The sequence below is a fragment of the Aegilops tauschii genome, chromosome 5 (assembly GCF_002575655.3).
Source record: "Aegilops tauschii subsp. strangulata cultivar AL8/78 chromosome 5, Aet v6.0, whole genome shotgun sequence".
In the NCBI taxonomy this organism is placed as follows: domain Eukaryota; kingdom Viridiplantae; phylum Streptophyta; class Magnoliopsida; order Poales; family Poaceae; genus Aegilops; species Aegilops tauschii.
Genome location: NC_053039.3, coordinates 583259052 through 583272403, shown reverse-complemented (window position 1 = coordinate 583272403; position 13352 = coordinate 583259052). Strand labels below are relative to the sequence as shown.

The 13352-nt window shown below is 42.6% G+C and overlaps 1 protein-coding gene across 1 annotated transcript; it reads right to left on the bottom strand.

Moving 5' to 3' along the window:
* Positions 1–1321: 1321 nt before the first annotated feature.
* On the bottom strand, positions 1322–4705 carry LOC109733659 (4-coumarate--CoA ligase-like 7). Its single transcript, XM_020292884.4, has 5 exons — positions 3626–4705; positions 2277–2463; positions 2032–2177; positions 1891–1958; positions 1322–1745 (listed from the first exon to the last, which is right to left on the bottom strand). Exons 1-5 carry the CDS (start codon positions 4661–4663, stop codon positions 1517–1519), a joined length of 1668 nt encoding a protein of 555 aa, XP_020148473.1. The 5' UTR covers positions 4664–4705; the 3' UTR covers positions 1322–1516.
* Positions 4706–13352: the final 8647 nt, after the last annotated feature.

The following is a 13352-nucleotide window of genomic DNA, read 5'->3' as shown; positions in this document are numbered from 1 at the left end:
GTAACCATGCATGTGCGACGCACTTGTCGACTTATATGTTTGAGTTAATCATATTCGAAGGATATGAAATTTAGAAGCCATATTTATGGTGCATTTATTTAAAAATTAATCGAGCGAAAACATATAGGACATACAATTGTCTTTTTGAGAACCATATTGTATAGTTCCTCCACCCGGTTTTATTGGGCCCCCTCGTATGTCAGGTAAAATGTTGACCATCTATATGACTAACAAAACATGATGTATATTCTACCAAAAATATAATATTGGATTCGTATTCGAAAGATTTTTCACACGGTATATTTTTGGTGACATGAAGTTTACATATTATTAATTAAATCTTTTACCAAAATTTGACATAAAATACAAAGGGTCTTAATAAACCAGAATGGAGGAAGTAATACGCAAGTAAAATTCGACATATCATCAATTACATCAGGTTGTGAATTTAAAAGCCGTTAGTCCCAAATCAGTTGGGATAGGCTAGAGGTGAAACCCATAAGATATTACAACCAACTCATGGTTCTGGCACATGGATAGCAAGCTGTAAAATACAGGAATGTAATATACATCACCTCCACTAATAGTAGCTTTAAATTAGCACCTGATATACATGTTCTCGGGTTTCTTTTTGCCGTTCGCCATCATTAGTTTAATCTGAAATACCTCTTTGGCGGCCACATTGTCCCTTCCGTGAAGCAAACATGGAAGTAGTTAACTAGAAAATAAGGACATCAACAAACCCAGTAGAATTCTAAAGCAAGTGGATCGCTAGAAGCATGAAACTGTTACAACTCGTCACAAGAGAAACTATTCACCACACCTGCGTTCATCAGTGTCGCTAGCTGCCGTGTTCCATGCTCCTTGCCTTGTGCCTACGACCATCTCCCATGCGGATCCTTTCTTTTTCCTATGTTTCACCAGATATGATGCATTATTTCTTTCCTTAATTAAGGTGTTTTATTCCTAATTAAGGAGTTTTGATGTGATACATCATTTGGAGGACCTGGTGCGTTGGTGTTCGGGTGTGAGGGGTTAGGATTTGTTGGATTCACACAATTCCCTCCTTTTTTACATGAGAATTCGCTCTTTTATAAGTAGTGGAGATTTACTAAGATGTTTAACGACCATCAACCTGTGGCATTAGTTTAGACTTGCGCAGTTGCAATCAAACAAGACCCCCAAATTCAAATACGACATATTTTCTACACCCGTCGCCAGCAAACTATGCCCACCCTCATTTCTTTTAAACAATCAAACAATATCCTGGCGATTTGGAAGTATAAATTCTAAGGAAAAAATAATGCATCGCGCCATGTTCGAAGACAGCACTGCAAGGTTTGAGCAATAACTTTGAGCAGTCCACAGTTTGAATCTATACAACATATACAATGGGATGGAATCGTGATTTACCATCCATTTAAATTTTATTGTATCGGTTTAGGAGCATGCATGCCTGCCACTCTTGTTTTTGCCCATCGCAACACATACGGAAGATGGTCACGATGGAGCTTCATCACAGTCTCGACACATGACACGACGGCACAAGGTTTGGCAACTGCCTCCTCAAGATCTTCCCAGCCGGCGATTTGGGTATGGAGTCGACGAACACCACCTTGCGCACCTTCTTGTACGGCGCGACCTGCTTCGCCACATGCTCCATGACTTGTGCCTCAGTGACCTTGCTTCCGGGTCGCCTCACCACGAGCGCCATTGGTATCTCTCCTGCCTCTTCATGAGGATATCTGCAGGTCCACTCGCACGGTCAGTACTGCATGACCGACCGACCGAGTAGAGTCTCCATGTTCATTGTCAAATTCACAACATTTATATTATATGGTATGCGGTAAGCTGTCACGATCCTTCTCGGAATAATTTCAGTGGACTTACGGCATAACAGCGGCGTCAGCAATTTCTGGCAGTGATTGCAGGATAAGCTCCAGCTCTGCAGGTGCGACCTGCAGTATTCAGTTTATCTAGCTAAGCATCCATCATTAGAGGTAAATTGTTCACGAGCTAATAAGAGCAGACCTGATAGGCCTTGTACTTGATGAACTCCTTGAGCCTATCGACAATGAACACAAACCCATCCTCATCAATGTAGCAAAAGTCGCCGGTCCTCAGCCAGCCTTCCGAATCGAAAGCGGCCGCGTTCGCCTCGTTGTCGCCTACGTAACCTGCACCGACATAGAAGATAGAACCATAAGTGATCTCAGTGCACCTGAAAGAACCAAGCGAGGGCGACGTGCATTGCAGGAAGATGTTCGTGGGGTCACCTGTCATGATGGAAGGACCTCTCACGCACAGCTCCCCTTTCTGGCCGACCGACAAGGGCTCACCGGTGACGATGTCAACGATCCTCACCTCGACGTTGTGGTAGATGCGGCCGGCAGAGCCTACGCGGGAACACTCCTCCTGATTGCTCATCAAGGATATGCCCCCAGTCTCCGTTGAGCCATAACCCTTAAGCAAATTTACAGCAGAAGATTTTAGAATATGTACCGAAAATCTCTTAGGCTTGCACAAATTTGACACGTACGGTGAGCATATCTTATCGCTGCGGATTGCAGTCGTCATAGGGTGCCATCTTATAATGGTCTGTGTTCAAAAGTAAAGCAACATTCTATGGTCAAAAGCGTCTGGGATGGATGATGCTCGTCTGAAGATTTTGCAACATCCTTTGTGCGATCCCAGTCCAATCACATGGTTCGTAATCCGTCATCGAAGATTCAGGCAATTGCATGAGTGACGCTGAGACATGGGAAGCCAGTAGCATGGGAGCATGTGAATCCCGTAGCGCTTACCCTTTTACATGTTCATGTTCAAGTTGTTTAAAATTTTCAAATAGATTCAGTTTGTGCTTGGTTCAAAGGATCAAAGGCTGAAAATGGAAACCGTGGTTCTAGAGTTTTTTGTTTATGAAATATTTCGAGAAAAGTTGAAACACTGAAATTTTGGTTGTTGCGGTTTTCATCTCGATTAGTGACCAAATGTTCACATCAACTTGACTGAATTTCAATAAAAAAATTCAAATGACTAGATTATAGTTCTACTATTGTTTGACTATGTCCCGAACTGGTTTTTTTGACTTAAGATTATAATATTATACTTGTATTGTTGATGTATGCCCAATTGGCATGCCACATTTCTTCTGTGAGTGGCAGTAGGCTTGGTGGCTTGAGATATGCCAGAGCTCACACTTCCGCCTCACGCATGTTGAATGTGAGATTTAATTTAGTTTATCTTTAAAAAAAGTGGAGGCAAAATACTGCTACAGGGCCATAAACACATTTCTCTTCCCAACATGCATGCTGCACTTTTGGTCGATATGCATTTGCTAGATTACGACATATTTTACGTAATTTATTTTTACCCGTATGTGTGCATGCTTAGTTAGCAATAGCAGTGCGAGCACGGTCAACGTCAAGCACAAACATCGCTGGTGTTATATTAATTATGTTTTGCAGTTTTGCTAAAGATTAAGAGGGTGTTTGTTTCCAGGGACTTAAAAAAGTCCCTATAAATCCCATCTAAACTTGCAAAATTTCTTCGCGCTAGTCACTTCCGTCCAAACGAGGGTCCATGACGAGGGTGGATGAATAAGATGAAAGGAAATACTACTCACCACGCAGAGATCGACGTGAGGGAATCGCCGCCGGAACTGCTCCGCCACCGATCCCGGCAGAGGGGCGCCGCCGCAGATCACCCGCAGCAGACTCGTCAGCCGGCGCGGGTGTTTGGTTATCCCCAGCACCACGGGAGGCGACGCCATTATCTCCGTCACCTCCCACCGCTCTGCTGCCCCCAGCATCCCCCTTAACCCCGTCCCCGTCCCGGTGTCCGTCATCACAACAGTGGTGAGTCCCCGCGCCAGCCCGTTGAGCGCGAAGAAGAAACCCATGGCGTGGAACATGGGAGCACCCATCAGAGTCCTCTCCTTCACCTTCCGCGACTTGACGTGCAGGTGCAGGGCGTGGAACCCCAAGGCCTGCGCGATCAAGCTCCGGTGCGGCACCGCCACCGCCTTCACCGGCCCTGTGGTGCCAGAGGAATAATGGATCGTCGCTGTCGCCGACTGGCACACTACTCCAGTACTGTCCAGCTCCAGCGGCGCCGGCTCCTTTTCATCCCTGCCGTTGTGGAGGTGGAGGAGGGAGCGGAAGTGCGTGGAATCCAGGAGGACGGTGGGGAGGCCGGCGGGGAGCTTGGCGGCGGTGGAGGAGACGGCGAAGGCGACGGACGCGCCGGACAGGGACACGAGGCGCGACACCTCGCCGGCGGTGAGGGCCGGGTTGGCCGGGGACACGACCACGCCGACGGCGAGGAGCGCCAAGTGGAGCACGGGCACGTCGAGCCGCGCGGGAGCGAGGACGAAGGCCACGTCGCCGCGGCCGAGCGGGACCAGGCGCGATCGCAGGGCGCCCACGAGCGCGCGCACCTGGGACAGGAAGGCCGGGTAGGAGATGGCCTCGCCGGTGGCGGCGTCGAGGAGCGCGGGCTGGGTGGGGAGAGGCGACGGCAGCAGCGACAGCACCAAGGCCGGGAATGTGAGTGGGACTTCCGCCGCCGGCAGCGGCGGGCGAAGGCTGACGAACGATTTGGTCGTTGCGCAGTAGCCGGCGCCGCTGCTTCCCCCGTGGCCGTGGCCGTGGGTGCTCGACATTTTGGACTGGGAAACTGTCGTGGGTCGTCAGTCTTGCATATACTAGTACTATATCGATATATATATAGATCGAGTGGAGGTCTCGTCTTGGCGATTGGCGCCCAAGGAGGTCTTCCACACCCTCTGGACTCGTCGCTTCCGTGCCCCGTCCTTCAATATAATATCCAGCTTAAAGCTGAGCCAGACCAAGTCGCCAAACTGTTTGGTTCTCTAGTCCTAAGACTTTTTCTAGTCCCTAAAATTTTTTGAAAAATACTCTTAAGGAGGTGCTTCTAAGGACTTTTAGAAAAAGTCCCACCCTGTTTGGTTTACTAGGGACTTTTTCTAGTCCCAACACAAAAAAGTCCCTGGAACCAAACATCCCCTTAAGAACAAGTGCGCGCCTTGATCCCATCAATGTGGAGCCTGAGACGGCATGCCAGCTCGCTGCTGTGTTCGGATGCCCCGTCGCCGACTTCCCACAACAATACCTGGGGCTACCTCTCTCTGCTTCTAAACTCAAGCTGGCTGACTTCTATCCGCTGATCGCAAGGGTGGATAAATGGCTTGCTGCTCTCCTCTGCTGCCAAATGGACCCTGGTACATGTTGTCCTCACGTCCTTGCCCACCTACGGCTACGCCATAGGCTCCATTCAACTGGCAGAAGGTACCCACGCCACGCCAGCTTTGAGAAAATTGTATACACATTCTTTTATAAAGGATGCTTTTATTGAGTCAAAATGTAGCATCAAGTAAATACAACTCATGATGAGCAACATCCAGCCTCTGCATAACTAAAATGCACACAGTCAAACCAACAGTCTAACAAAAGAAAAATGAAAACCGACATACCGGCAACAGAAGAGTCATATAACCGATGGCCCTTTCGATCATGCATATTTTGATATGTATGCATAAGAGCGATATTACCGAGAAAAATGACATCTAAAATCTCAATAAGATCCTATCTCTTACTTCTAGTTCATAGTTTTTTTTTGCGATGGAGTTCCTAGTATTCATTGTGAGAGAACAAAACTAAAAGGGGAGGAAGCTAAACCTTACCAATAACAGGGGAAGGGCCTCGAATGATGACCAACGCTGCCGGCTTGCCGGAGGTTGATGTGACTCACACCCATATCAAAGGCCGCACCTAAGTTTTCTATTTTGGAGAGATTTACACGGGAAGATGAACTCTGCCATGCCATGACTCATTAAACCGGACATGCATCATATTTGCTTGTGCATCATGCCATGATTATGCTTGTTGGTTTACCGTGTTGTTTGCTTCTTTCCGGTGTTGCTTCTTCTCGATAGTTCGCGGTTACGTTGCGATTGTGAGGATTCGTTCGACTGCGCCCGTTCGTCTTCTTCATGGACTCGGTTTTCTTCCTAGCGGGATTTCAGGCAAGATGATCATTAACTTGGATATCACTGTCTTTGCTTTGCTAGTTGTCTCGATGCTATCACTATGTCGCGCTATCTACCACTTACTTATCAAGCCTCCCAATATGACATGATAAGCTTCTAACATTTTTCACAATCCCAGCAAACCATTGTTTGGCTATGTTACCGCTTTGCTCAGCCCCTGTTATAGCATTGCTAGTTGCAGGTGCAGTTTCAGGTTGTTTCATGTTGGAACATGGATATCATGGGATATCACAATATTTCTTATTTAATTAATGCATCTATATAATTGGTAAAGGGTGGAAGGCTTGGCCTTTTGCTTGGTGTTTTGTTCCATTCTTGGTGCCTTAGTTTCCGTCATACCGGTGTTATGTTCCTTAATTTTGCGTTCCTAACACGGTCGGGGTTTATGGCCCCCCTTGACAGTTCGCTTTGAATAAAACTCTTCCAACAAGGTCCAACTTTGGTTTTACCATTTGCCTAATAACAACTAAAACTTGCATTGGGACTTCCCGGGCCCCGAGGATAATTAATCAACAACCCGGGCTAGTGCTCCTCATGAGTGTTGGTCCAAACTAGAGCAGCTTGCGGCACCGCTCGGGGCAACTCATGGATTGGACGCTGTAACCATAGCTCATTCGTCGTGGCCTGAGACGAGATACGCGCGGCTACTATCAAGGTGTCGGAACATCGGGAGGTCTCATTGGTTTTGTTTTACCATTGTCGTAATGTCTTATGCACTGGGATTATGAGTTTGATCGGGTTGTCCCGAGATGGAGACTTACCTTGGTGGATCATGAGAGTTTGTGATGGACTAAGTTGGGACACCCCTGCAGGGTTAAATCTTTTCGAGAGTCGTGCCCGCGGTTATGTGGGCAGATGGGAAATTTATAATATCCAGTTGTAGAGAACTTGACACCAGATCCGAAATAAAATACACCAACTGCGTGCGTAACCGTAAGTAGTTCAGGATCACTTCTCGATCATTACTAGTTTGCGACTGTTATGCGTAGTTTCTCTTCTTATTCTTATACTCGTAAGTTAGTCACCATACAATGCTTAGTACTTGCTGCAACCTCACCACCTATCCATTCTATACCCATTAAACTTTTTTAGTCTTGATGCCCATGATAATGGGATTTCTGAGTCCTTGTGGCTCACAGATTACTACAACAGCAGTTGTAGGTACAGGTTAAGCTATGCTTTGACGTGAGAGCGATGCTTGCTTATTTTGGAGTTCTTCTGCTTCTTCTTCGATTAAGGGATAGGTTCCGGATCGGGAGCCTGGGATTAGCAGGGTGTATATCGTTCTTCTTTTTCTTTTGATTTCATCCTTAGTCGGATCCTGCTCTTCTGTATGATGATTGTTATGTATCGATGTATTCATGATGTAGCTTGTGGTGAGTGTAAGTCTTTATCTTGTATTCTCATCTATTCAGTAAATGGTATGTTGTAATGATATCCACCTTGCTATGTGCTCGAAATGCTGTTGTGCCCTAATCATGAATTGATCAATTAATAAGGGATAAAAACGCATTCGGTCGCTAACCATAATGTTGTAACAAAGACATAAACAGGGTAAGAACAAATGTAGACCCAGAACTAAAGAAAATCGAATGTAGACCACAACTCAAAAGAAAGAAGGAATGTAATTATGTAAACCACACCTAAAGCAACTTGATGGCCTCTTTTCTCTTGGATTTGGGTCTACTTGCAGTGTATCCCCTACAAGCTCAATTCGTGATAATGATAAAGACAACTAAATTAAATCGAATGCTTTTGATATAAGACAGGATAAATGAACAAACTAATTGGGTCTATGCATCGATCGATGCACATGGAAGGAGAAGACGGAAAGGCTATATCCTGCCTGTTGCAAAATATACATTGCGCTTGCCTTTAGCACCCCGACATGGGTCATTGCCCAATACTGGACGACAAAGAAGTGCTTTTGTATGATTTCTTTTTTTTAATGCGTTTTTCCTGGTTTTTAGCCCTTTCTTGTGACCGGTTTTACTCACTTTAGCATAATTTCTTTTGTGTGTTTCTATTTCCTTTCAATCTTCATTATTTCCATATTTTCTTCCAATTTATGTTTCTTATTTATTTATTCTTTATGTTTAAAAAATACACAAACAATATTATAAAATATTATTTAAAACATGAAAAATATAAAAACTTAACATGCATAATTTTTGAAATTGTGAAATTTTGCATTTGCGAACAAATTTTGAAAAAGCAAATATTTATTAAGATTCCAAAATAGTTTTTGACAGCACGAACAATTTTTTGAAAATTAGCAAAAATTAAAAAAGGAAATTCATTGTTTTTTTAAAAAAAAGTGCATAAATTTGGCAAGTTGTTAATTTTTGTAAAAAGCTTGATTTGTTTTTGAATTGTTTTAACATAATTTTACAAAATCTGAAAAAAATTGAAACGCGAAAAAAAATTGTAACTTCTAACATTATTTGAGAAAACGGACAATGTTATAAGGTTCTGAGTATTCTTCTAAGATTTGAACATTTTTAAAATTTATTAATTTATGAAAAAATTAAATGAGAAATAAGAAAGAAAGTACGAAAAAAAAATGAAAAAAGATAAACAATAAAAAGCAGTAAATGAAACAAAACCCTCTAGAAGGTTCCAAAAACCGTACTGAAAACCTATGTCTACAGCTGAGATGGGCTAGGCCAATATATCGACAGTGCATGTGATTGATAAACGATTTGTCATAACGTGCTGTCTGGGCCTCGGGCGCGGGAGGTCCTGTTCGGCGCCTTAAGCGCCCGAACAGTTCCCTGGCGCACACAGCCGCACCTTGTTGGGACGGCCCATGAAGACGGAGCGCAGAAATCTATAACACGAATTTAGCTAACCACAAAAACAATTGGTCATTCGTGGCAGATCTTAACACAAATTTAGCTAACCACTAGAACAATTGGTCATTCGTGGCAGATAGTAGTGCCCACTGTATAAGAACAAGACAGGCGCGCTATTTATTTGACCAAATGCAATCTATTATATCACTTCGATTTGTGAATTATTTTGAAAAAAAACTCGTCAATTTGAAAACGTTCGTCTTTTCAGAAGAAAAGTTCACAAACACAAAAAAACTTCATCAGTTTTGAGAAAAGTTCATGAAAAAATGAAAAAAGTTCCATCAACTAAAAAGGTCATCGATTTTGAAACAATATCATCAAATTAAAGAAAAGTTCATCAATTTTGGAAAAACTTCATAGAATTTAAGAAAATGATCATCAAATTTGAAAAAAAGTTCACAGAAGTTTAATAAAAGTTCATCGAATCTGAAAAAAAATTCATCGAATTTGGAAAAAGTTCATTGAATCTGAAAAAAAAAGTTCATCAAATTTGAATAAAAGGTCACCGAATTGAAAAAGATCATTGGATTTGAAAAAAAAGTTCATCGGATTTTAAAAGAAGTTCATTGATTTTTCTAAAAGTTCACCAATATGTTAAAAAAATTGATTTCGGAAAAAGGTAACCGAATTTGAAAAAAGAATCATTGAAATTGAGAAACGTTCATCTAGTTAAAAATGGTTCACAATTTTCAGAAAACTATGCATTAACGAAAACGAAAAAGGATGAGAAAAAAAGGAAAAGAATAAACCGAACTGGAGAACAAACTAAATGGAAAAAAAGAAGTACCGGTACACCGTCGGGGTGATCGTCTGGTGGTTGGAGTTGACTGCTCGTAACGAACGCGTCGGACGTTCGACTCCTTGTGCCCGCATGTTTTTTCCGTTTGCAAATTGCACTGTAACGGACGCCTGAAGCGCCTAGTAAGATTTGCGCTCGGGCGCTGCTCTCCTCTCTGCGGGGGCTCCTATTCGGCGCTTCAGGCGCCAGGGAAGCTCCATGTAGTTTGTACTGTCCTCACTAGTGAAAATCATGTGCATCAGTCTAAGGCAAACATCTAAGAAGTAAATTTTATAGCTTCCATTTGTTTTTCTCATATCTAGTATATATGTAAGAATAAATAAAATAAATGGGACACATTGCTAACAGTAAAACCAAATTACATATATGCATAGTGTAGGGATGCCCTGGCTGGAACAAGATAAAACTCAACTTTGGTGTACAAACCAGTATTTACTATGAACAAGTAGATTAAATAGATCCTTAAACAATAGGACCCCCTGACAAAAATAAACACCTCCCATGAAAGCGTCACACAAGAGTTATGGGTTGGTTGCTGTCATGGTAGTTAAAAAGCAGCAAACAACAAAGAATGAGCAAACTATTGTAGGCAATTATATCTGCTTACAAGTTACAACATAAATAATGTATCATTTTAGTTTCAGATGTTTATACTGTAATTATTCTAAAGAGAAAAATATACTTTTCGTCCCTCAATTTTTGGCGGAGTCTAGATTTGGTCCCTTAACTTTAAAACCGGACAACTTGCACCCTTAACTTCTAAAACCGGACAAGATTCATACCTGGTCACGGCTTTGACCGGTTTTGGTGCTGTTCCACCCCGGTTTTGACCGTGCCGACTCAAATTCGTGTACTTTTTTCAAGTCCACATAATGTTTTCAAATTCTGTTACTTTTTCAAATGCGTGAACTTTTTGAAATTTTGTGTACTTTTATCAAATCCACGTACTTTTTCCAAGTTCACGTACTTTTTTCAAATCTGCGTACATTTTGAAAGTTCATGTATTTTTTTTAATTGATGTACTTTTTCATATTCGCATACATTTTTTGGAAAGAGTTCATGAATTTGAAAAATTTATGCGAACTTGAGAGAAGTACGTGGATTTGGATATTTTTTTTACGCATAAATATGTGGATTTTAAAAAATTATGTCAACTTGAGACAAGCACGTGAATTTCAAACAAAGTTCCTGGAATGGAAAAGGAACACGTACTCGAAAAAAATACATGAACTTTAAAAAGTACCCTGATTTGAAACAAGTACGTGAATTTCAAAACCAGTTCATGGATTTGAAAAAACATACTTGGATTTGATAAAATTACACAAACTTGGGAAAAATACGCAGATTTAAAAAAAAGTATGCAAATTTTAAGAAAACACGAATTTGAAAAAAGTACGTAGATTTCAAAATAGTTCACTGATTTGAAAAAGTATATTTTTTTTGAAAAAGTTACGTGACGTTGAAAAAACTGCGCGGATATGAAAAGTGTGTGTGTGTGAATTTCAAAAAGTTCACGGATATAAAAAAAGTTTCCACGAATTTGAGTGAGCACCGGTCAAAACCGGGGCGACTCAGCACCAAAACCGGTCAAAACCGAGACCAGGGACGAACCTTGTCCGGTTTTGATAGTTCGGGATGCAAGTTGTCCGGTTTTGAAGTTAAGGGACCAAATCTAGACTTCACCAAGAGCTGGGGGACGAAAAGTATACTTTTCTCTATTCTAAATTTGTAACCACACACTCTCTGGTTTCTCAATCAGAACCCTAAATGAGAAAAGCAACAAAGAAAATTACGAGGCACGACACATGCCTCTGGCCAACTTCGTGTTGCTGCGTTCATGTGTGTGTTCTGGTCTCGGTGTGTGCGTGAGCGCCGGCGAGATATCAAGTGCTACAGCTATAGTTCTTATACGTCGAGGCGAGCTACGTGTATACAACCAGTTGAGCTACAGCGTGATCGTGTGTTCGATCCTTGGGAAAAGCCAACATACTTCTCTAGACACGACAAAATCAAATCAGGGCACCATTTTAAATAACAGTCAATTTGCGGAATGAGTTTGTCTACCATCTGATTCCACACTCTCCAGCTTCAAAAAGTCATGTATAAGTTTGTACATACACAACGGTTTAGGGGTTGTTTGTTCTTGCTCTCGTTCATGACGGCCGAGCCAAAGGACCTCGTCGCCGGCGACCGCTCGAAATGACGGACTGATGACTTCTCATGCCAATACACTGATGCCAATGGCTGCGCAGACTCCTCGTCGACAGTGGCTACGCTACGCGGCTCGTCTGCTAGTGCCGTGAAGAAGGCACCGCAGAACTGCCGTGGAGCATAATCTCAGCCGTTCTTATCTCATCAAGCTGATCCAACGAACAGCAAAACAGCCCCGTCCACGCAGGGCGCGCGTCAAATCTCTCCTTCCTTTCTTTCGCTGGCGCCAAAAAGCAGCCGCCGGCTCGTATTCTGGCGCCAAAAGTCAGGTTCTCGGCTGGGCACGGAGAGACGAAGACGATCATCCACTGGCGCGCCGCTGTGGCCGCCGGCGATCATCGCTGAAGACGGCGATCAACTCGGAAGACGGTGGCCGACGGCATCCGAACGCCGCTGCCTCCCTCCATTAACCCTCACGCTCTCCATATTCTTCAAGGTAAAACACAATCCACCGGCGTTTGTTGGGCCGGCCCATGTATATTTTACTTTTTTTCGTAGTTTGCTTGATCGCATTTGGCAAAAAAGCAAAAAAAAAAAACCGAAATAACTCGCAAAGATAAAAAAATTCATGAACTTTAAAAAATGTTCATCAATTTTAAAAAAAGTTCATAAAACTGCAAAAAGTTCATCAAATTTGGAAATAGGCTCATTGAATTCGAAAATAGGTTCACGGGATTTTATAAAAAGTACAAAGATGTTTTAAAAGAAACTGTGCATTAAAGGAGAAAAAATAAAATTAAGAAGGACAAGAAAATAAAGAAAGAGAAAAAGGAAAAAGAAACAAAGCGAACCGAAGAGGTGAAATAAAGGAGCAAAACGAAGTTGGTGTATGTGAGTGGATGAGCGGCTAGGTGGTTGTTGCGCTCCCTTCGAACCTTGAGGTTGGCAGTTTGATCCCCACAGCCAGCATCTTTTTGGGGACTTTTAACAAAAGAAAAATGAAGGGGAATGGGCCGGCCCAGAGCGTCTGAAGCGCCCCTCTCTGCTCCCAAATTGAAAGAAATACAGTTGCCCAATGTCTAGGAAACACGAAAAGGAAATCGTATCAGGCAGAGTAAACAAGACATGGAAGAACCTAAGACAACAAAAAAACCAAAGCAGTGACAATGTAAACTGACCTAGACCTAGTAAATTACTACTAGTACAGAAAACATAATATAGATTAGCACGCCCGGCAGACTGCCCACAAAAGTTTTTTAGTATATGTTAGTACCAGTAATGAAAAATACTCCAGCAAACAATGAAAATAAATTTAATAAAAGGAACAATAGGAGGTGGAAAACATCCAAAGAAAATACTCGAGGAAACAATGAAAGGACTCTCGCAATAAGATCACAAGACAGAATCTAAGATCATCATCTCTTAAATTCTTAATTTGTAGGAGTATATATGAAAGTTGCAGTAGTGTGTCGATAAC